At 45.8% G+C, this 21997-nt stretch overlaps 1 protein-coding gene across 1 annotated transcript in view; it reads right to left on the minus strand.

The window, feature by feature from the left end:
• Positions 1–21997, minus strand: part of chid1 (chitinase domain containing 1) — a 90569-nt gene that overhangs the window by 66149 nt on the left and 2423 nt on the right. The window contains exons 3-7 of the mRNA XM_055649981.1: positions 17857–18130; positions 12679–12828; positions 9445–9577; positions 3345–3389; positions 687–793 (exon numbers count right to left, since the gene is read on the minus strand). Coding sequence (XP_055505956.1) covers positions 687–793; positions 3345–3389; positions 9445–9577; positions 12679–12828; positions 17857–18130 — 709 coding nt within the window. The remainder of the gene's footprint in view (positions 1–686; positions 794–3344; positions 3390–9444; positions 9578–12678; positions 12829–17856; positions 18131–21997) is intronic.

A 21997-nucleotide genomic window follows, 5' to 3' on the forward strand; every position in this document is an offset into this window, starting at 1 on the left:
GTGAGTAAAGAACTATTAAAAATAAGTCTAAGAACTTTCTAATGTACCGACTAATGTTTCCCAATGGCCGTTGATGGGAGAACAGAAAATACCATTTTCACGACAGAATATCGACTGAAAATAATAAAAATATTTTCTCACCTTTCTTTTTTATTGGGGAACCTAAAGAATGACAGGTTGGGTCGTTTAGATTTACGATTAGAATACTTGATAGCGGAGCAGTGAGATGAAGATTTAGCTGAGGACGCCATTACAGCCCAATAAATGCTTAACAATATGGCGTCGACGGTCACACACGTCATACTACGCGTTTTTCGAGGAGTGGTCTATCTTGTCCCTCTACGATCTTTGCCCCTGCCTTTAAACCCTCTGGTTGAGGACCGCCTCCGGACTGAACCACTCCCGGGCCAAGGGGTTCAACAGTATGATGGTGCGACCCTTGGGAGCCACCACATCCCCATTATTCTAAGACTATGGCCCCTGGTTCTGGACTCACCCAACATTGGGAACATTTTTCCTGCATCTACCTTGTCCAGTCCTTTTATAATTTTATATGTTTCTATAAGATCTCCCCTCATCCTTCTAAACTCCAGTGAATACAAGCCTAGTCTTTTCAATCCTTCCTCATATGACAGTCCCGCCATCCCAGGGATCAATCTCGTGTGATGTGAAGTATCATGACTGACCTCTGCCGTCTGCACCAATGCATCCGCTAAATCCTCTATCTCATCTTCGCTGCTGAAAACCTTTTCATAGTCATGGTAGGTCCAGCCATCAAACAGCACTCGTGGAACTGAGGGAAAATGGTTAAAAAAAAATCAATGCAAAGTTAGTACTGTAGTAAAACAGTACACAGGAGTGGTCCAGGGGATGAGGTGGGAGAGCATGGGAGACTCAAGAAGCATTCCTTTCATCACAGATCAAATCCATTCAATCATTGGCACAAATCCTCTCTCTTGGCTCACACTGATTTTAAGGAATTGGGCACAAGGGATATTTGTACAAGATCGCTCCGGTTCAGCTTATCCGTTCTCTTAATAGTGGGTCAGATTCCCACACTCATCTTGGTGAAGTGGGCTGAAAAAGAGAACAAACTACACTTTGCAGAGAGAAAGCATCGAATGAGCAGATAGGACTGCACAAGGACTTTAACAAATGGAGAGATTCATTTTTAGGAGTAGCCATTTGAAGCATTTACACAAAGCTTGAATCTTCCCATGCTCCAACATTAAACAGCAGATTACATTAGTCCTGGTCAACTTGGTGAGAAGTGATGTGGGAAACTGGAAGGATGAGAGAGGGTGCACATGATACTTTGCAACAGAAATACATTAGTCCAAATCCTAACCAAAAGAGGTTCCTAGGAACAACACATCAGATAAGCACATGTTAGATCTGCTGAGACAACAGGGACATAACACCCATTAAGGCAACAAATTCAGGGACTACACATTCAACAGCTCATATGACCCCAATAACAACTAGATGGTCTACATTAATCCAAGTAGGACATTACATCAACCAAAGAAGACAAAGAGGGAAGAGACAGAGACTTTAAGATTTTGCCTTCCACCACAGTGAGGAGGTGTTTGGTGAACTCACTGTGGTGGATGTTAAATTTGTGTGTTTTTGTCATTTTTTATTATATGTATGACTGCAGGGAAAACAAAATTTTGTTCAGACCGAAAGGTCTGAATGACAATAAACAAATCTAATCTAATCTAATGATATCAGACCATTTTGAGTCGTGGTCTAGACATTTCATTTTCACTTGTTAAAACAGTATTGTGTGAAAGTTGCATAAAATGACTGATGTACAGCAGAGAGGCTCACAGAGCCGCTCTGTCAGGTGTACTCTAGCGATGTACTGCAACTTCTCACAGCTGTGGACAGTTAGCTCAGCATGTGTGATCTCTGCAGCAACTACAAAGCAGGGTCCACCGCACTCCTCACTGCTTCAAGACCATATTTGTGATGCGACAATGAATGAGTGGTGCAAGAAAGCTGGAGCTCACAATGTTGATCCTGGAAATAAAATAGTTTCAGGATAAAAGAAGTTAGTTACGTTTTTAGATTTTTGATTTTCATTGAAAATCTCTCAGCTTAGGGCACTGCACTGTTGATGCGATCATTTGGAAGAGTTTAATACTCCAAGAAAGTCACCGAGGCAAACAAAACTCCTGGCACAAAATCAAGGAGCCGAATTTCAAGCCAAGTTTCAAGATTCAAGAGAGTTTATTGTCCTGTGTCCCAGATAGGACAATGAAATTCTTGCTTTACTTCTCAGCTACTCAGACACCAAGAAATACGAATAACATTGTTCTATTTCAATGTTAGCAATTATTTTTGCATTTATACTATTAGATTTCTAGGCCAAGGAATCACCACCTTCTCAAAATTCCCTCCCACAGGACCTCTAACCAAACTCTTGCAGCAGCATGGCTTCTAATGCAAGAGGCCATGCTGCCTTGACTGCTCCACGAGGCACAGTCATCTGCAAAAGGCTGTGTTTGAGGGTGATCTGGAAGGTAGCTAATTACTTAACGGAATGCCCCTGGTGTCAGCGGTGAGACTCGGGCTGCAGCAGGAGATACATCACATGGTGTACCCTAATGCCAATATGTTACATGTACTGAGGCATTGGTTAGACCACATTTAGAGTGTCATGTACAGTTCTTGTTGTATTGCTAGAGGAACGATGTGATTAAACAGAAAAGGATGCTGAAATAATACACAAGGATGTTGCCCGGCTGGAGGGTTTGAGTTATAAGGAGATACTGGATGGGCTGGGACATCTTTTCCTGGAGGGAAGGAGGCTGAGGGGTGATGAGTACATGGAACAAGCTGCCCTAGGAAGTGGTTGAGGTGTGCACAGTTATAATGGTTAAAAGATGGATAGGAAAGGATTAGAGAGATATGGTAAAGTCCTGGCAAACGGGACAAGCTTAGATTGACATCTTTGTCAACATGGACAAGTTGGGCCGAAGGGTCTGTTTCTGTGCTGTGTGAGTCTATAACTACAATGGGAAGGAAAGTACATTCTGGTAATTGCTGGAGCCAGCCAGATCTCTACCAGTTATCAACAAACTGGCCAGCCATCAACACACCTCAGGCCAACAGTATAAGGAGGAGGAAGGAAGTCTGAGGAAAGGTCACGCATTTCTCTCCGAAGATGCTGCCTATCCCGCTGAGTTACTCCAGCATTTTGTGCCCATCAACAATATAAGGAGCTGAGCATTACACCCTGTATTACCAACTGAGTAGAACAACAATGGAGACTGGAAGTGATCACAGTGTCACTTCAAGTGCAGCAACATCAAAACTGACAAATAATTACCACTCACCAATCTTGACTGTTTTGCACTGCTCCCTCACCTTCTTCATCCACCCTATTAATGGATAACAAAAGCAGAGTTAGTTCTGTGTTTAAGACGGAACTGCAGATGCTGGAAAATCGAAGGTACACAAAAATGCTGGAGAAACTCAGCGGGCGCAGCAGCATCTATGGAGTGAAGGAAATAGGCAAGGTTTCGGGCCGAAACCAAAGGGTTTCGGCCCGAAACGTTGCCTATTTCCTCCGCTCCATAGATGCTGCTGCACCCGCTGAGTTTCTCCAGCATTTTTGTGTACCTTCAGAGTTAGTTCTGTGCAGGATACAACCAAATGGTCTCTTGCAAACAAAACTCTTCCGACAGGGAGAAAATTAATAAACATATTCAGCAGAGGAATGATTTATTTCATTTCAGTTTGAATTTTGAAGAAAAATAATGGATGAGTCGACATGCAAAGAGGAGGGGGATGTACCAACAAATGGGGCAAACAGTGGTGTGGTTGCTTTGGTGGAATCACTCACTCCCCAGGGAGGAGGTTCTGCTCTGGATTGAAGTACTTCCATTTGCAGGTTTGGTTATATGGTTTGGATGAAGGAGACGTGTCATGAAATAGGAAGGCGAAGCATTCATCAAGAAATGATAATGCAAGGAACCACACACATTATTTAAAACTGGTTCATGTTTATAACATCAGGGAGAATCCCGATGTATCTTTTTCTGTCATATCATTTCTAGTGACGCCGCAGAAAATGCATAGGATCCCAAAACCTGGCCACCAGGGTTAATTGTAGCTTTACACTTCTCTTCCACAGCTAGTCCACATACAGTAAAAGTTTGAAGAAGGGTCACATCCTGAGATGTCACCCATTCCTTCTCTCCAGAGATGCTGCCTGTCCCGCTGAGTGACTCCAGCTTTTTGTGTCTACCTTCGATTTAAACCACCATCTGCAGTTCTTTCCTACACACACACACATACAGTAAAACTCTGACAGACCACTATCCTACTATTTGGATATCCCAATGGCTTGGCATCTGGCTCACAGGCATTACGTGCTACACGCCTCTCCACATACTGGCCTCCGATTCCCTTCCTCCCCGTTTAAATGCACACGCTTCTATTCATGGTACTCCCTTGAATTTCACCTGGCTCCGTATCCCACACTTCCTGGGAAATTAGTGGGTTCACAGAAAAAATTATGATTTGATTGTGCAACATCTTAAAATAAAATGCATATACAAAGGGTGAAGGTGTATTACTACAATAACATTTGGTGGTGTGGAAAGTTTGTTCATCCGGCATCAAAGTCCTGAGCGTGTCGGATGAGCAGAGTGTCGCTGTAGCGATGACACAAACACTGACACTTGTGCTTTGACTGGTGAAAAGTTAATGCTCAGAAATCCAGTAAAGACAAAAATCGTCCATTTTTATGCTTACATTTTGTTTCCAATCATCTTATTCACAATGCCCATGTGGAAGAGGTATTTCACACTAGCAGTAAACTGTGCTAATCCTAAAGGAATTTTAAAACTGTAATGCTGCACTCCCATCTAGTGGCTTAAATGCAACACAACTAAAGGCAAACTATCATTGCCGCATACCGAGGCAGCATTGGTTTTGTGCGCTATCAAATCACATACACACAAAACAGACAGTGCAAAAGGAGAAAGGAAATGAAGTGCACAGAGTCTGAAGTGTCCCAATCCGAAACATCGCCTACCATTCCATTCCCAGACACTGCCAGACCCTCGGAAAACTCCAGCACTTTGCGTTTCACTCAAGATTCCAGCATCACAGTTTCTTGTGCCTGCAGAATATAGCATCACAGCTGCAGCGATAGCGTAGATTAAAAAAAATGCAACGTTCCAAACCAGGATGAATAGTGGGCATGACTCGGATTTTACACAGTAACCCGATGAACTGCTGGCAGACACAAGGATGATGATGTTTCCCTTCCACGTTCAGTCTCTGCACCGGCCAAATTCTCGTCCCAGCCCTTCTCAATTCACAAGGCGCCTAGTGTGGACTACTATACCGTGCCCATCCAATTCTAATTGTGACACTTACTTACCTTGTTCCAAATGTGGAATGCATTCATGTGGAGACTTCAGTTCTGTCCTGGTACCATTCCTCCCTGCTCTGACCCGCAGGGAGCTTTTACTTTTGTACACAGTGCCCTGTCAAAACTCATGGTTATCACTGCCCATTTTGCTAGATTACACTCTTTGTTTTGCCCCTCTTTCATAATTTCCCAAATATCCTTTCAACAGATCCTACCGACCCCTACCCCACCTGTTTAGTTTACTTTATTTATTACAAATTTCATCAGTCTTCCTGGAGACACAGTTCGAGGTATGGGAAGTGACCCACTTTTCCCCCTGAATGTCATGATGGGCCTTTATATACGAGAGCGGAGTTGTACATCAGAGATAAGTAGGTAAATAGTCTTTGCTTTCCAGACTCAATCTGTCATATACATTAGTGAGTGCGCTGACAATGACGTTATGGGTCTCCTCATGTGCACACATGCCAAATTCTTTGGATTAAATTGGAATAACACTGATTTTTGAGTTGCGGTGGCACATTGAAATGTTTCCCCATTTAGCGTTACATTTATTCTCATCACTGTTGCCAATTATGTGGACTTCAAGACACTCCAAACACTGTGGATGCTCTGTGGCTTGCATTTGTTGCTGCAAGCAGTTGTTTTTGAAGACTATAGACAATAGATGCAGGAGTAGGCCATTCGGCCCTTCGAGCCAGCACCACTATCAATGCGAGCATGGCTGATCATCCCCAATTAGTACTCCATTCCTGCTATCTTTAAGAGCCCTTTCTAGCCCTCTCTTGAAAGTATCCAGAGAACTGGCCTCCACCACCCTCTGGGGCAGAGAATTCCACACTCACAACTCTCTGTGAGATGATTTTGTGGGAGCAATGTTGAATTTCTTGTAGCAATGTTTCTATAGCTGCCCTAGTTTTGGGACCAGGTTGATAGAGGCAACAATGGATAAAGTGGTTGTCAGTGCAACTGTCACCAGTACCTGTCATGGTGTGGGTCATGTGGACATACTGCAGTCTCCCATTCAGGTGATGATCTAATCCAAGAGGCCAGTGCAGGAATTGCTACAAGGCCTCTCTGACAAAACAGGATATTGGTTATGCTTCCAATTCCGGTTGGGGTCAGCTCTCCTCACTCCCTTCTTGCCTATCGAACGTCTCCAATGCACTATATATTTACTAACTCTGGCACTGAAGTCAAGGTCAAGGAAGAAACCTTCATTGGCCACATGTATAACTTCTAGGCTTAGGGTGTACAGGCCAATCAGTACTGTGCCAGTGTAGGCGATCCAGATAACAAGACATTAACTCAGCTGACCGGGGAAATCACAAGACAAGGCAGCTCATTCTTGATGGCACCTCAAAGATTACTCTGCTCCGCTGGTTTAGCTCTGCTGAAGGTGGAGTATGACTCAATGCCTTGTTCTTTCAGCTGGCCACCTTCTATCCCACTCAAGACAGCAACGTCAATGCCATCTCAGTCCTAAATAGCCAAGTATGACTGTGCCTTCAGTCCTAGACTAGTCAGCAAAGGGGATACATCCCCTCTGAATCAAGCCTGTGAAGGTACTTGTGAATATTGTACATTTTGGCGACATCATCTCTCATTCTTCTGACCTCTAACAAATACAGTTCCAATCGAATCTACAATTCAAGTGCTTCCAATCCACAGTTCAAATCCTCTCGTAAATGCTAACACTGTCTGCCCTCTCAAATCGCTTGCTGTACCTGCACTGTTGACCTTCAATGTGCAAGCTCATCCAGACCTCTCGACCATCAGTCCGACAGGAAAGCAGACTATTGTTCCGATTGGGAAAGGGGGAGCTGGCCAGACCTGGGTCATGGTCCCAGTCATTGAAGGTAGGCATGCAGGTGGAGCAGGCAGTACAGAAAAGCGAATGGTATGTTAGCTTTCATTGCAAAAGGATTTGAGGATAGGAGCAGGCAGGTTCTACTCGAGTTGTACAGGGTCTTGGTGACCACACCTGGAGTATTGCGTACAGTTTTGGTCTCCAAATCTGAGGAAGGACATTATTGCCATAGAGGGAGTGCAGAGACAGTCCACCAGACTGATTCCTGGGATGTCAGGACTGTCTTATGAAGAAAGACTGGATAGACTTGGTTTATACTCTCTAGAATTTAGGAGATTGAGAGGGGATCTTATGGAAACTTACAAAATTCTTAAGGGGTTGGACAGGCTAGATGCAGGAAGATTGCTCCCGATGTTGGGGAAGTCCAGGACAAGGGGTCACAGCTTAAAGATAAAGGGGAAATCCTTTAAAACCTAGATGAGAAGAACTTTTTTCACACAGAGAGTGGTGAATCTCTGGAACTCTCTGCCACAGAGGGTAGTTGAGGCCAGTTCATTGGCTATATTTAAGAGGGAGTTAGATGTGGCCCTTGTGGCTAAGGGGATCGGGGGTATGGCGAGAAGGCAGGTCCGGGATACTGCGTTGGATGCTCAGCCATGATCATATTGAATGGCGGTGCCGGCTCAAAGGGCCGAATGGCCTACTCCTGCACCTAATCTATGATGTTTCCATCAACACCACTCAATCTCTCAACATTTAGCAAATACTCCACTCTTCTGCTTTGTGTGCCAAAGTGGACGATGGTCAATGTTTTCAAACTTTCCACCGCTCACATAACTTGCTCACATCCTCGTGAAACCTCTTTACCTCCTGCTCGGTGCCTATGAATCTCACCTAGTTCTGTCTTGTCAGCAAATGCAAAACGATGCCCTTGACGAGGACTGTGGGAAGCAGAATCCCTGGCTCCAACCCCTGTTCGCACCCCAGCTGCTAAGCCACATTTTATCTGATAAGCAATTTTCAACCCATGTCCATATACAGTCCACCACTGATTTTCTGACAACTCGTGGGCCAGCACCTCATTTAATGGGGACAAAATTATGAGAGCAACCTTGAAATCCCCCCAGAAGCCCCCTCCCCCCGGAGTTGTAGCTTAAGCCGGGTGAGGTGGCCAATCTCAACCTCATCAGGACTTATGTGCTGATCCGTGGTTGGACTTTACTACCTGCAGCCAGGGCTCTGGAACTATGGGCCAGCCAGAGCCGGCAGAACCACTCTCATAGCCGACCCCTGGGGTTGACTTTGCAGGTAGATATCTCGGCTCCTCAGGTACCTAGGTGGACCGTTCCGATACTGTCGGTGTCCTCTTGGAGGCCATGACCTCCATTGGTCCGGCAAATGGGATAATGCAGAAAGGCTCTAGAACCAAGTATGCTGGAAAATCAGTGGCGGATCTGTATCACCCCAATCACCTGCTTGACCAAGTACATGCATGGAACCTTAAACGGATACCTTCTAAACAAATACAAAATTCCCCTTATCCTATTAGTCACATCCTCAAAGACCATCAGTACATTCGGCCAACATGATTTTCCTTTCAAAAGCACGCTGGTTCTTCTCAGTTGTGAAGAAGTCACGTTTCTAAGCTATGGTAGTGACCAACATTCAGGATGGGGCTATCCATGGGGATAGTGACATTCTAGGTCCCAAGGAGCATGCTGGTGAGCAGCAGGTGTCTGTGCATAGTTGTTGTCAACACAAGAGAGCTGTATTACAGCAGCCATGGGCAACACAGCAAGGTCTCGGTACACTGACAAGGGGCCTAGGCTCTGGTGGTCCTTTACTCCCTTGCCACAAAAACAGTGTGGGAAGCCAGAGTGTGGTCAGAGTAGGGGCAGAATGCCATATTGAAGTTCCAGGCACTTGGTGGAAAGATGATTAACGAGACTGAAAGTTCAGATCTCAGCATAAACCTCCAGCCCCCATTGTTGAAATCAAATGGGATATTCAGACAAAAACACCCTCATGGCACTGAAGTTTAGCAATGGCCACTTCTCACAGGTCCAAATACGTGAAATGAACTTGAATTGAAGAAAAGGTGCAGTACCTTGCATTTCACACACAGGTTCATATAGCAGCCACGATAATTGAATTACACTTGTAAAGTCTGAAATAAAAGGACTGGTCTAAAGTCCAGTGAAAGATATCAGAAACATTGTACATTCTGGAGCAGAGACATCACCTTGTTTTATGTCGTGGTGGCCTTTCACATGGTACAGCCGAGCTCCCTTCCTCTGTATCTGAAGCCAAACTGGAGAAAGTAAGGTGAATTTTGCACCAAAAATCTTTGTAATTTCATAACCATGGCCATTCCACTGTAAACGCAAGAAGAAAAGAAAATTAGGGGAAGGCCAGGGAACGACCAAGAACGACCACGGCCAAACTGCAAGTCAGCAACCCACTTCTCTCCCACCTTATTCAAACACTGTCCAACATTTACTACAATCTATACTATTACTAAAACTCTCATCTTAACCACTTCCAGTTTGTGTTTTTTTTTAATTTGTGCAAAACAGTAACCTATATCGCTAGGATTTTTCGCCATCACCCCACCTCTCCGTCACCCCCCCTCCCCTCCCCCACACCCTCCCTTCTCTCCCCCACACCCTCCCTCCTCTCCCCCACATCCAGCTCCCCGGCATGCGATATTGCACATGCTTCCCAACCAGCATCTTACAGAGCTGCATCATGACTTCCTGACTCTTATATGCCTTCTTTACCACTCTATCTACTTGTGTTGCCACTTTCAGGCAGCTATGGCCTTTAACCCCAAGATCTCCCTGCACATCAATACTGTTAAGAGTCACACCATCAATCATATATCTTACTATTGTCAGTGTGGGAATGGGAGGAGGAGTTAAAGAATTTAGCAATTGGGAGATCAGGTAGGTTTAGGCTAACTGAGCGGAGGTGTTCAGCGAACAATCGCCGAGCCTGCGCTTGGTCTGGCCGATATATAGGAGTCCACACCTGGACCAGCGGATACAGTAGATGAGGTTGAAGGAGGTGCAATTGAACCTGTGCCTCACCTGAAAAGACTGTCGCTATCCCTCGACTCCGTCCAAGGAACCTAACAGTCTTCCCGCTGAGTTACTACAGTGTTTTGTGTCTATCTTCCACTGTATACTTTGACAGCCTTCCACACTGTCCACAACTCCAGCAATCTTGGTGTCGTTTGCAAATTTTCTAATTAACCCGGCTGCATATATATCCAAGTCATTTATATACATTACAAACAACAGAGGTTGCAGCACAAATTCACACAGAACTCCTGGTCACAGACCGCCAGCCAAAATAATGTCCTTCCACCACAATCCTTTCTTCTTAAAAGCAGGGCAGATCTGAATCCATATGACCAAGTGAATTCAGTGTATTTTGTTCTTCTGGATCAGTATATCGTAGGGGTTTTATCAAATGCCTTCTTAAAATCCATGTAGACAACATCCACTGCCCTACCCTCATCAATCATCTTTGTTACCTTCTCGAAAAACTCAATCAGGTCAGTAAGACATGATCTGCTGTGCACAAATTCATGGTGGATGTCCCTAATCCGCCCATCCCACTACAAACAGGGGTAAATCTTATCCTCAAAAATCCCTTGCTATAGCTTCCCTGCCTTTGACGCGAGGCTCACTGGCCTATAATACCCTGGATTCAACTTCCATTCTTAAAGGAACAATAGCACACACTCCAGTCCCTTGGAATCCCACCCAGAGCTAAAGTTGCAAGATTTTTAACCTGAGAGATCCCATCAGGTCCTGGGGACTAGGCCACCAAGAAACCCAACTTCACCACCTTCTTGATCTCAAATTCTGCTTATGTACTTGTATTGATCTCACTGCCCTCCATGTCCTACTCCTTTGTGAATACCTCCTCTGACTCCAAGCACAAATTCTTCCTTTATCTTTGTGCAATCCTACCTGGTACTCTCATTTTCTATGCATGCATAAAAAGCCTTGGGATTTTCTATAATCCTACTTGCCCCAGCTACTGAAAAAGAAAAGGTGACGTTTCGTGTCAGGACCCTTCTTCAGACTCTAGTCTCAACCCGAAATGTCACCTATTCCTTTTCGCCAGAGATGCTGTCTGACCCACTGAGTTACTCCAGCTTTTTGTGTCTATCTTTGGTTTAAACCAGCATCTGTAGTTCCTTCCCACTAATTGTCCACAACTTTTTCCAACTTACCATACATTCCTCAAGGCCCCATCTAACTTCATTGTCTTAACCTTATATACTACCTTTCTTCAAGTTTACTACCTCATTCGTCTTGCAAGGCTGCCTTAACTTACCATCCTTATCGCTCTCCTTACTGGAACATGTCTGTCCTGAATTTTAATCAACTGGCTTTTAAACAACACAATGACTTCTCATATTCCAAGTCACTGAAGGTGTGACTTTGTGCTATCACGTGCTTGATGTGGCAGTACAAACGTATAAGACCCAATGCCTCACAAACCACTTGATTACAATTAGCACTCTGGGAAGATGCCCAATTCAAGCAATTGTCACCAGTAGAGAAATCGAGGTGCTGAAAAGGATTAAAGTGCAGACTGAGCAAGCTTCAGTTCTTTTGCTTGTGTGAGACAACCCGATGGTTCATAATGTGTAGGAAGGAACTGCAGATGCTTGTTTAATCCAAAGACAGACACAAAAAGCTGGAGTAACTCAACGGATGAGACAGCATCTCTGGCCGAAAAAGTGTCTCGACCTGAAACGTCAATCATTCCTTTTCTCCAGAGCTGCTGTCTGATCCGCTGAGTTACTCCAGCTTTTTGTGTCTATCTGATGGTTCATAACAAAATGTTTAACTTGTCATTGGACTTTGATTCAGGTGCAGAACATGTTCACTTTCATGCACAGCTGCCAAGTACCCTGCTTGTGTAAGCTCTGCGACCATTTTGCTGAACACCTCCTCTCAGTCCGTCTTAACCTACTTGATCTCCCAGTGGCTCAACAGTTCAACTGCCCCTCCCATTCCCAATCTGACCTTTCTGTCCTGGGCCTCCTCCATGGTCAGTGAGGCCCAGCGCAAATTGGAGGAACAGCACCTCATGTATCGCTTGGGTAGTTTACACCCCAGTGGTATGAACATTGACTTTCGAACTTCAGATAGCCCTTGCTTTCCCTCTCTATCCCCTCCCCCTTCTCCCACTAGTCTTACTGTCTCCGACTACATTCTATCTTTGTCCCGCCCCTTCCCCTGACATCAGTCTGAAGAAGGGTCTCGACCCGATATGTCACCCATTCCTTCTCTCCGGAGATGCTGCTTGACTCGCTGAGTTACTCCAGCATTTTGAGTCCACCTTCTGTGTAAGCAACTATATACAGTGAGAGGTGAAGATTGAGGCTTCCACTGGGCAATAAGAGCACCACTGCAGCAATTCAATATAAACTCTTCCCATCTCAGGTACTTACGGGTGTGATGTATCCCAGAACTTCATTCTTGAAATGACGCTCGCTCACTTTTGTAGCACAGTAGATCTTCTGCTCCCTCACAATATCCTTGGCCTTTGGATCAGTGACAATGAGGCCACGTTCTTGAACTAAATGTTTTGAAGATCTTGCCTAACAAAAACAAATGCTAAGGTTTACAACAGGTTCCGTATATCCACGTTCCACACGCCCATGTACATTTGCTGTGATGGAGTCTAGTGATTTCACGCTGTAAATGAAACAAATATCAAGCAAACACCTGCTTGTGTCTGTTGAGAGAGTATCATGGCACCGGGCAAACTCAAATTAGGTCTTTAAAAGCTGTCTATAGACCCCAACTGAACAAACAGTCTCTCATTTTAATGTCTCGTACATAATATGACATCTTTACTTCTGCAATCTTAAAACCAATTCTGGAAATCTGGAAAACAGAAAATGCTGTTAATATCCATCATGTCAGGCAGCACCCGAAGATGGTACCCGGACGGGACACCGAAGGATGAGAAGCCAAAGCCAGAAAGTCGAAGCCAAGATGCCGAATGGACATCACGTCGAAAAGCCGAGATGCCGAACGGACACGACGCCAAGAGGTCACAAAGCCGAACGGACACGAAGTCAAAAATTTATGACATCGAATGGACATGAACCCAAAATGATAACTATGTATGAAACACTTTTAAAAAATCTATATTTTCTGCAAGAATTGTGGTACTCTGTTATATTTTAAAATAGTTAAATTGTTGTATCTTGTATGTCTCCGGGGACGGGATTGGTCCGTCACCTTGTCAGTCATTGACAAAAGTCAGCGATTGGTCCAGACCCCCGCATCCATCACATCACTGCCTCTGTGGCAATCACAGCAGCTTGGAGTCACTGCATCCATTTCAAAAACGCAAGCTCAATCTCCCCCCCCCCCCTCCCGTCTCCCCCCGGCCAGTGATATGATGGCCACAGGGGCCTGGACCAATCGCTGACCTTTGTTGATGACTGACAGGGTGTTGGACCAATCCCGTCACCGGAGACGTCATGTCCATTCGGCGTCTTGTCCGTTTGGCGTCATGTCCGTGCGGCTTCGTATCCTTTCGCCGTTGTGTCCATTCAGTATCTTGGTTTTCGGCGTGATGCATCTTGACTTCGGCTTCTCGTCCTTCGACGTCCGGCCCGCACACGCCCGAAGATAGAGAAATAGGGTTAACATTTCAAATTTGGTTTTCTCATGGGCAAAGTTAGAGATACTGATTTTCCCAGTTCTGATGAAAGGTTTCAATCTGAAACATTACTTTTTTTCTCTCTTCCCAGATGTTGCCTGGCCTGCTGAGCACTCACATCATCTTTTTTTGTTTTAATTTCTCCTCTACTTCAGTAGTGGAGCTAGGGCTAGATCTTCCGTGGAACTTAAAACCATAATCCCTTCCTCAATGCATATCTATATTACTAAATGTCTGATCTTGCCCACTTCCTGTTGTTCTGTATATTGATTTTAGAAACAAACGCTGCCACTTACGGCTGTGATTTAGGCCATCTTACTCAGAGTCCCCCTCCGCTGCGCAGGACAAGAGGATTTTTCCCATCGATGAAAAATAAAAGTTATTATTGTTTAATAAATGTTGAGATTCTCTCTCCTGAAAGCCATGCCTCATCAGGAGGGACTATAAAACCCGGAAGTGGTGAGTGCCTCAGTCAGTCTCTGCAAGATGGGGGAAGCGAGAGGGTCATGACTCTCAGTTTGAGCTGTGAATAACACTGAACACATGTCAACTAAACTGCGAGTGATTTTACTGACCTGTCAGTGCCCTTAATGTGGTTTGATAATATAGTTTGGAAATGCTAAAGCTGTGTTGCCTTTGGTTTGGAAATGCTAAAGCTGTGTTGCCTTTGGTTTGGAAATGCTAACGCTGTGTTGCCCAATTAAAGTTGCCTTGCCTAATTAAAGTTGCCTTGCCTCCTATATAATTCAAAGTCTAATCTTGACCACTTCCTGTATGCGCTTTATATTGATTTTAGAAAAAACGCTACCACGTACGGCTGTGATTTTTGGCTATCTTACTCAGAGTCCCCCTCCGCTCATCAGCTGCCGAGGATTTTTCCCATCGAACAAAAATAAAAAAGTTATTAGTGTTTAAAAAACGTTGAGATTCTCTCTCCTGTCAATCATGTCATGAAGGCCACGCCCCCTGGTGGGAGGGGGGGGGGGACTATAAAACCCAGAAGTGTGGGCGTGGCTCAGTCTCTGCAAGATGGAGGAGGGAGAGGTCACGACTCGCTGCCTTTAGTAGCCTTGCACCCTGCTTGAAATGGTATGAAACTGCACTTGAATTTGGTGGGCCCTGCACCCTGCTTGAAATGGAATTTCAAGGAATAGCCGCGAGTCAACTGCCAGCCCACCAGACGTGAGTGAGTGAGCTGCCAGCACAACAGGCTTGAGTGACTGAGCCGCCAGCCCAAGAATCCATTCGGCCCACAATGTCCATACTAGCCCTCTGGAAACCAGTCCCTTCAGCCCACAAGACCATAACTAGCGCTCCAAAAAGCCCCCCCCCCCCCACCCCACTGGCCACCAATATTGGAATTGGTGGAGAGGTGGAATATTGCGTTGGGGACCAGCCCTCCTGTGTGATGCTGGGAGCCAACGGGTCCCACTCAGTCTAGTATATATATATTGGCACATTGAAGTGAGAGCCAAGAAGGCAACACCTTCCTAGTCTACTTCCTCAGGGACTGAGAAATTCAACATCACCCTTATAGACCTCTACCGATGCACTGTAGTAAGCATACTGTCAGGTTGCATCACAACTTGGTTTGGGAACAGCTCTGCCCAAGACCACAAGAAATCATAGAGTTGTGGGTGTAACCCAGTCCATCACACAGACCAGACTCCCCACCAATGACGCCATCTACACTTTTCGCTGCCTTGGAAAAGCAGCCAACATGATCAAATACTTGTCGCACCCTGGTCATTCATCCTTCTCCCTCCACCTGCCAGGCAGATATTAGAGAAGTTTGAGAGCACACACCACCAAACTCAGGGACAACTTCTTCCCCTCCATTATCAAGCTTCTGAACGATCTTCCACAGCTAGGGTTCTGTCTATTCATCTCAATCCAATTACCAGCATTGGTCTTCGTCAATGGAATTGGTGTGCTGCAATGCTGAGAAAGAGATTCTGCAGTCTGTATCTTCCCTTTGCTCTGCCAACTGTACTTAGGTTGTGCTTGATTGTATTTATCCTTCACATTATCTGATTTGATAGCATGCAAAACAAATCTATTCACTGTATCTCGGTACACATGATAATAATAAATCTTTCTGTGTTGTGACAGCGAAAGGGACTGCACCTACACAGAGTGTCGAAGACTGAACTGCCAGAATAAACCTGAGACCACCAGCGCCTCTCTCTCTCTCTGGGCATGAGTGAACTGCGGGAAGAAGCCTGATATCACCACACTTTCTCGTTCAAAGGACTGAGCTGCCAGGACAAGCCTAAGATTGCCAGAGCCACCACACATGTGCCCAGAAGGCGAGGGACGGCACCCCCATGCGGTCCTGGACTTCCTTACCACTGTAAATAAAATATGTCACACGTGTTCACCCTACTCCAAGTATAGGTGTAGTCACTGCCGAATCTGGCATCATCATGGTGATGCAAAAACGGGAAAGCAGACTATTATTTAAATGGTGGCCGATTAGGAAAAGGGGAGATGCAGCGAGACCTGGGTGTCATGGTACACCAGTCATTGAAAGTAGGCATGCAGGTGCAGCAGGCAGTGAAGAAAGCGAATAGTATGTTGGCTTTCATAGCAAGAGGATTTGAGTATAGGAGCAGGAGGTTCTAAAGTTGTACAGGGTCTTGGTGAGACCACACCTGGAGTATCTCGAGCAAAAGTTTTGGTCTCCAAATCTGAGGAAGGACATTATATCCATAGAAGGAGTGCAGAGAAGGTTCACCAGACTGATTCCTGGGATGTCAGGACTGTCTTATGAAGAAAGACTGGATAGACTTGGTTTATACTCTCTAGAATTTAGGAGATTGAGAGGGGATCTTATAGAAACTTACAAAATTCTTAAGGGGTTGGACAGGCTAGACGCAGGAAAGTTGTTCCCGATGTTGGGGAAGTCCAGGACAAGGGGTCACGGCTTAAGGATAAGGGGGAAATCCTTTAAAACCGAGATGAGAAGAACTTTTTCACACAGAGAATGGTGAATCTCTGGAACTCTCTGCCACAGAGGGTAGTTGAGGCCAGTTCATTGGCTATATTTAAGAGGGAGTTAGATGTGGCCCTTGTGGCCAAGGGGATCAGAGGGTATGGAGAGAAGGCAGGTACGGGATACTGAGTTGGATGATCAGCCATGATCATATTGAATGGCGGTGCAGGCTCGAGGGGCCGAATGGCCTACTCCTGCACCTAATTTCTATGTTTTTATCCCCACAGCATCTAATGTCACAAACCAAACCACAAGTTGAATATACACAAGAACCTTCCCTAGTAGTATTTACACACATTGTACAATGCCACACACGGAAGTATTAGGGCAAATTGCCAGAAGGTTGGTCAAACATTGGTTTTCAAAGGTGGATAAAGGTAAGGATGTTTACAGGAGACACCTCTCGAGCAAAAGACCCAAGAAGCCAAAGGCAAGGTTATCAATGGGAATGGAGTTGTTCATGAGACCAATCTCCAAAACTCAAATTGTACTCAATTTTCTACTTCCTCTGAGTTGGCAAAGTGTTCACTCAATGCCAACAACTGTCATCCAACGATCCAGTATCGTTGAGTAGCCACTCATTCTATCTACCCCAGATCCATAACAAAGTCTGCAGTGATCCTGGTAATTCTTCAAGAATATTGGGTTCTTCCTCTCTAATAAATCCCAGCTCCTGTAACTTTACCCCAGATCCTCTCCTTGAATCCAGCTCCTATAAATCTGCCCCCAGTCCCTGCACCTTGATCCCAGACCACGCTCCCTTGACCACAGCTCCTATCGCTTTGCCCCAGACGCCCTCGTTGACCCCACTGCCAATATATCTGCCCCCAGACCCTGCACTTTGCCCTCACCCCACCTCCTTGCCCAGATCTGTGCCCTGGGGTCGACGCCGCTCCAGGCCCTGCCCTGCCCTCCAGCCCCCATCTGTGCCCCAGGCTACCGACCCGCCGCTCTCACCTCCCCCCCGGTACTGCGACCCCCCGCTTTCTTCACGTCTGTCTTGGAGAGGGTGGCCTCGGTCAGCAGGAAGGGCAGCGCCGCCAGCCAGCAGCACCACCTCATTCTGTCGCTGCTCGCCGGCCCGGCGCTAGGACCCGCCGGCTCCAGCAGCTCATTAAAGGGGAGGGCGCGCAGGGAGCGGGTTGGCAGCTCATTAAAGGGGAGGGCGCGCAGGGAGCGGGTTGGCCGCCGCCGCTCAGTGGGCGGGAGATGTTGTGAGTGGCTGGCGGAGCTGTCGATCAACAGGCGGAGGCGGTGCCGAGCAAAGATCTTATAGCGGAGCAAGCTAGGCTAATCCAAAACTCCTCTAGGATCTTTGGGCTACTCCTGCTAAATGCAATGGGCTGACGTGTAGTACGCTATGGAGGGGATCCTGGGCATTTTTCCACGGCCATTTTAGTAACCTGAGCCTACCTGACCCGACCCGACCTGACCCGACTCGCAGTGTAATCAATGTTGCGGGGCAACAGTTTGTGTGGGTTAGATTCATAAATCTGTCAGTTCAATCTTCTTGTCAAGAATAAAATTTGACTCTGGTACTTGTCTTTTTTAATGTTTTTTTAAATCATTTCTTTTTAAATGGCTCACAAGCAGTGCTTGAGTTGATTTTGTAGTAACCGGAACCGACCCGACTCGCAGGGTAATTGACATTGCGAGGGAACTTTTTGTGTGTGATATAGGGTTAGATTCATAATTCTGTTAGTTCATAATTCTGTTAATTCTTGTTAAAGAATAAAATGTTTATAAACACACATACATGAAAATTATATAAATGTATATAATCATATAACACACACAATTATATTTCTTCTGATCCAATAATGAACTTTATTTCAGACTAGACAAGGGACATTAAATAAGAAACATTGTAAATAAGAAACATTGTAAACCTCCCCGCAACTTCACACACACTAGGCCTTATCCCCCCCCGGCACTTCGCTATAAGATCTTTGGTGCCGAGGACCCTGTGCGAGCACGTGACGTAGCCAGGGCTGCTGGCGGGACATTTAAAGGCAGCAGAAGATGCGCAGGCCAAGGAAGCGCTGTGGGCAGAGCTTTGAGTGGATGAGAAGCTTCATTGCAGTAGACCTGAGTACCTTCAAACCCCCAGTCAGATGGCAGAAACTGTTCTAGGAACTCTGCTGTTGTTGCTGAAGGTCCAGTCACTCTAAACTCTTCCCATCCAGAAGGAATGAGTGATTATGGTGCACATGTGTAGATGGACGCAAAGAGACTAGTGAGGTGCCCCAAGGCTCGGTGCTGGGACCCCAGTCATTTACAATATATATTAACGATTTAGACAAGGAGGGAATTAAATGTAACATCTCCAAGTTTGCGGATGCCACAATGCTGGATGGCAGTGTGAGCTGCGTTAAGGATGTTATGAGGTTGCAGGGTGACGGATAGGATGGCAGATGCAGTATAATGTGGATAAATGTGAGGTTATCTACTTTGGTGGCAAGAACAGGAAGGCAGATTATTATTTGAATGGCGTCAGATTAGGAAAAGGGTAGTGCAACGAGACCTGGGTGTGCTTGTACACCAGTCACTGAAAATAAGCATGCAGACAGTGAAGAAAGCTAATGGCATGTTGACCTTCATTGTGAGTGGATTGGAGTTTAGGAGCAAGGAGGTTGTACTGCATTTGTACAGGGCCCTGGTGGGACCACACATGAGGCAGAGGTTCAATTGCTCCTCCTCCAACCTCATCTACTGTATCCTAGTGCAATTTTGGTCTAATTTGATGAAAGACATTCTTGCTATTGAGGAATGCAGTGTAGGTTCACCAGGTTAATTCCTGGGATGGCGGGACTGACATATGATGAAAGAATAGGTCAACTAGGCTTGTATTCACTGGTATTAGAATGGAGATGAGGAAACACGGAGAGTTGTGAGCTTGTGGAATTCTCTGCCTCCAAGGGCGGTTTAGGCTGGTTCTCTGGATACTTTTAAGAGAGAGCTAGATAGGGCTCTTAAAGATAGTGGAGTCAGGGGATATGGCGAGAAGGCAGGAACGGGGTACTGATTGGGGATGATCAGCCATGATCACATTGAATGGCGGTGCTAACTCGAAGAGCCGAATGGCCTATTCCTGCACCTATTGTCTATTGTATTTAGAAGGATGAGAGCGGATAGAAACATAGAAAATAGGTGCAGGAGGAGGCCATTCGGCCTTTTTGAGCCAGCCATTCATTGTGATCATGGCTGATCATCCCCAATCAATAACCCGTGCCTGCTTTATCCCCATATCCCTTGACTCCACTAGCCCCTAGAGCTTTATCGAACTCTCTCTTAAATCCATCCAGTACTTGGCCTCCACTGCCCTCTTTGGCAGGGAATTCCTCAAATTCACAACTCTGGATGAAAAAGTTTTTTCCTCACCTCAGTCTTAAATGGCTTTTCCTTTATTCAAAGACTGTGGCCTCTGGTTTTGGACTCGCCTAACATTGAGAACATTTTTCCTGCATCTAGCTTGTAGAAACAAACTTCTTAAAGGATTGGACAGGCTAGATGCAGGAAAAATGTTCCCGATGTTGGGGAGTCCAGAACCAGGGGTCACAGGTTAAGAATAAGGGGTAGGCCATTTTGGACTGAGATGAGGAAAAACGTTTTCACCCAGAGAGTTGTGAATCTGTGGCAATCTCTGCCACAGAAGGCAGTGGAGGCCAATTCACTGAATGTTTTCAAGAGAGAGTTAGATTTAGCTCTTAGGACCAAGGGAATCAAGGGATAGGGTGAAAACGCCGGAAAGGGGTACTGATTTTAGATGATTAGCCATGATCACATTGAATGGCGGTGCTGGCTCTAAGGGCCGAATGGCCTACTCCCTGCACCTATTTTTCTATGTTTTCCAAGAAGCTGGAATAACTCAGTGGGTCAGGCAGCATCCGTAAAGAAAAAGAATGGGTGATGTTTCGGGTTGATACCATTCTTCAAACTAAGAATCGGGAGTCCTTAGAGGAATAGATCAGGTAGAATCCCAGAATAGGGTAATCGAGAACCGGAGCACATGGGTTTAAGGTGAGGGAAGGAAGACTTAATGGAAACCTGAGGGTTAACTTTTTCATGCAAAGGGTGGTGGGTGGATGGAACAAGCTGCAGAGGAAGTAATTGAGGTAGGTACTATCAATCAATATCAATATCAGTTTTATTCGTCACTTGCACATAAAGTGCAAGTGAAATGAATTTGCCAGCAGCAGTAAATGAAAAAGAACACACAATTAAAATTTAACACAGCATTCATCACTGTGGTGGAAGGCACAAAATTTGGCCAGTCCTCCTCCATTTTCCCCCATGGTCGGGACCTCAACCCTCCGCAGCCGCCGCTGCAGACGTCCAGATGTTCAGACAAGGCAAAGTCCAGGTAAATCCTGAAATGGTGCTTCCCCACCGGAGACCGCGGCTTCAGATTGGTGTAGGCCGCTAGCCGGTAGTCGAAGATTTAAAGTTCCCGCCGCACTGCAGTCAGAAGCACCGCAGACCGCAGGGCCGGCGGTCAGAGCTCCCCTCCAGGGGTCCCCAGCGAGGGACCCCGCTCCAGGTGGTAAGTCCCCGCTGTGTCCGCAGTAGAAGTAGGCCGGTGGTGGAGCTTCTTCTCCCGGGTCCCCAACGATTGCAATGTTTAAGAAGCATTTAGAGAAATGCATGGATATGACGGGTTTAGAGGTACATGGGCCAAATGCAGGCAGGTGGGACTAGTGTAGATGAGACATGTTGGCCGGTGTGGTCAAGTTGCGGCAAAGGGCCTGTTTTCACGCTGTAAGACTATGACTATGATAGAGAAATTATAGATATGAAAAGGTACAGAACAAATTGGAGCCCGCACTGATGACCCAGGAAAGGTGAAACACACAATGGTTAATTGTTGACTGAAATAATTGCCAATGAAGGTATACGAACAGTGAAACAAGCAGGATGTCTAGGGTGGGAGAGGGACAGAGAGAGAGGGAATGGAATGGTTACTTGAAATGATAGAAATCAAGTTCATAGTGCTGGGTTGTAAGCTGTCCAAGCGAAATATGAGGTGCTGTTCCTCCAATTTGCGTGTGGCTTCACTCTGATGATGGAGGAGGCCCAGGACAGAAGGGTCAGTGTGGGA

The sequence above is a fragment of the Leucoraja erinacea genome, chromosome 18 (assembly GCF_028641065.1).
Source record: "Leucoraja erinacea ecotype New England chromosome 18, Leri_hhj_1, whole genome shotgun sequence".
Lineage (NCBI taxonomy): Eukaryota > Metazoa > Chordata > Chondrichthyes > Rajiformes > Rajidae > Leucoraja > Leucoraja erinaceus.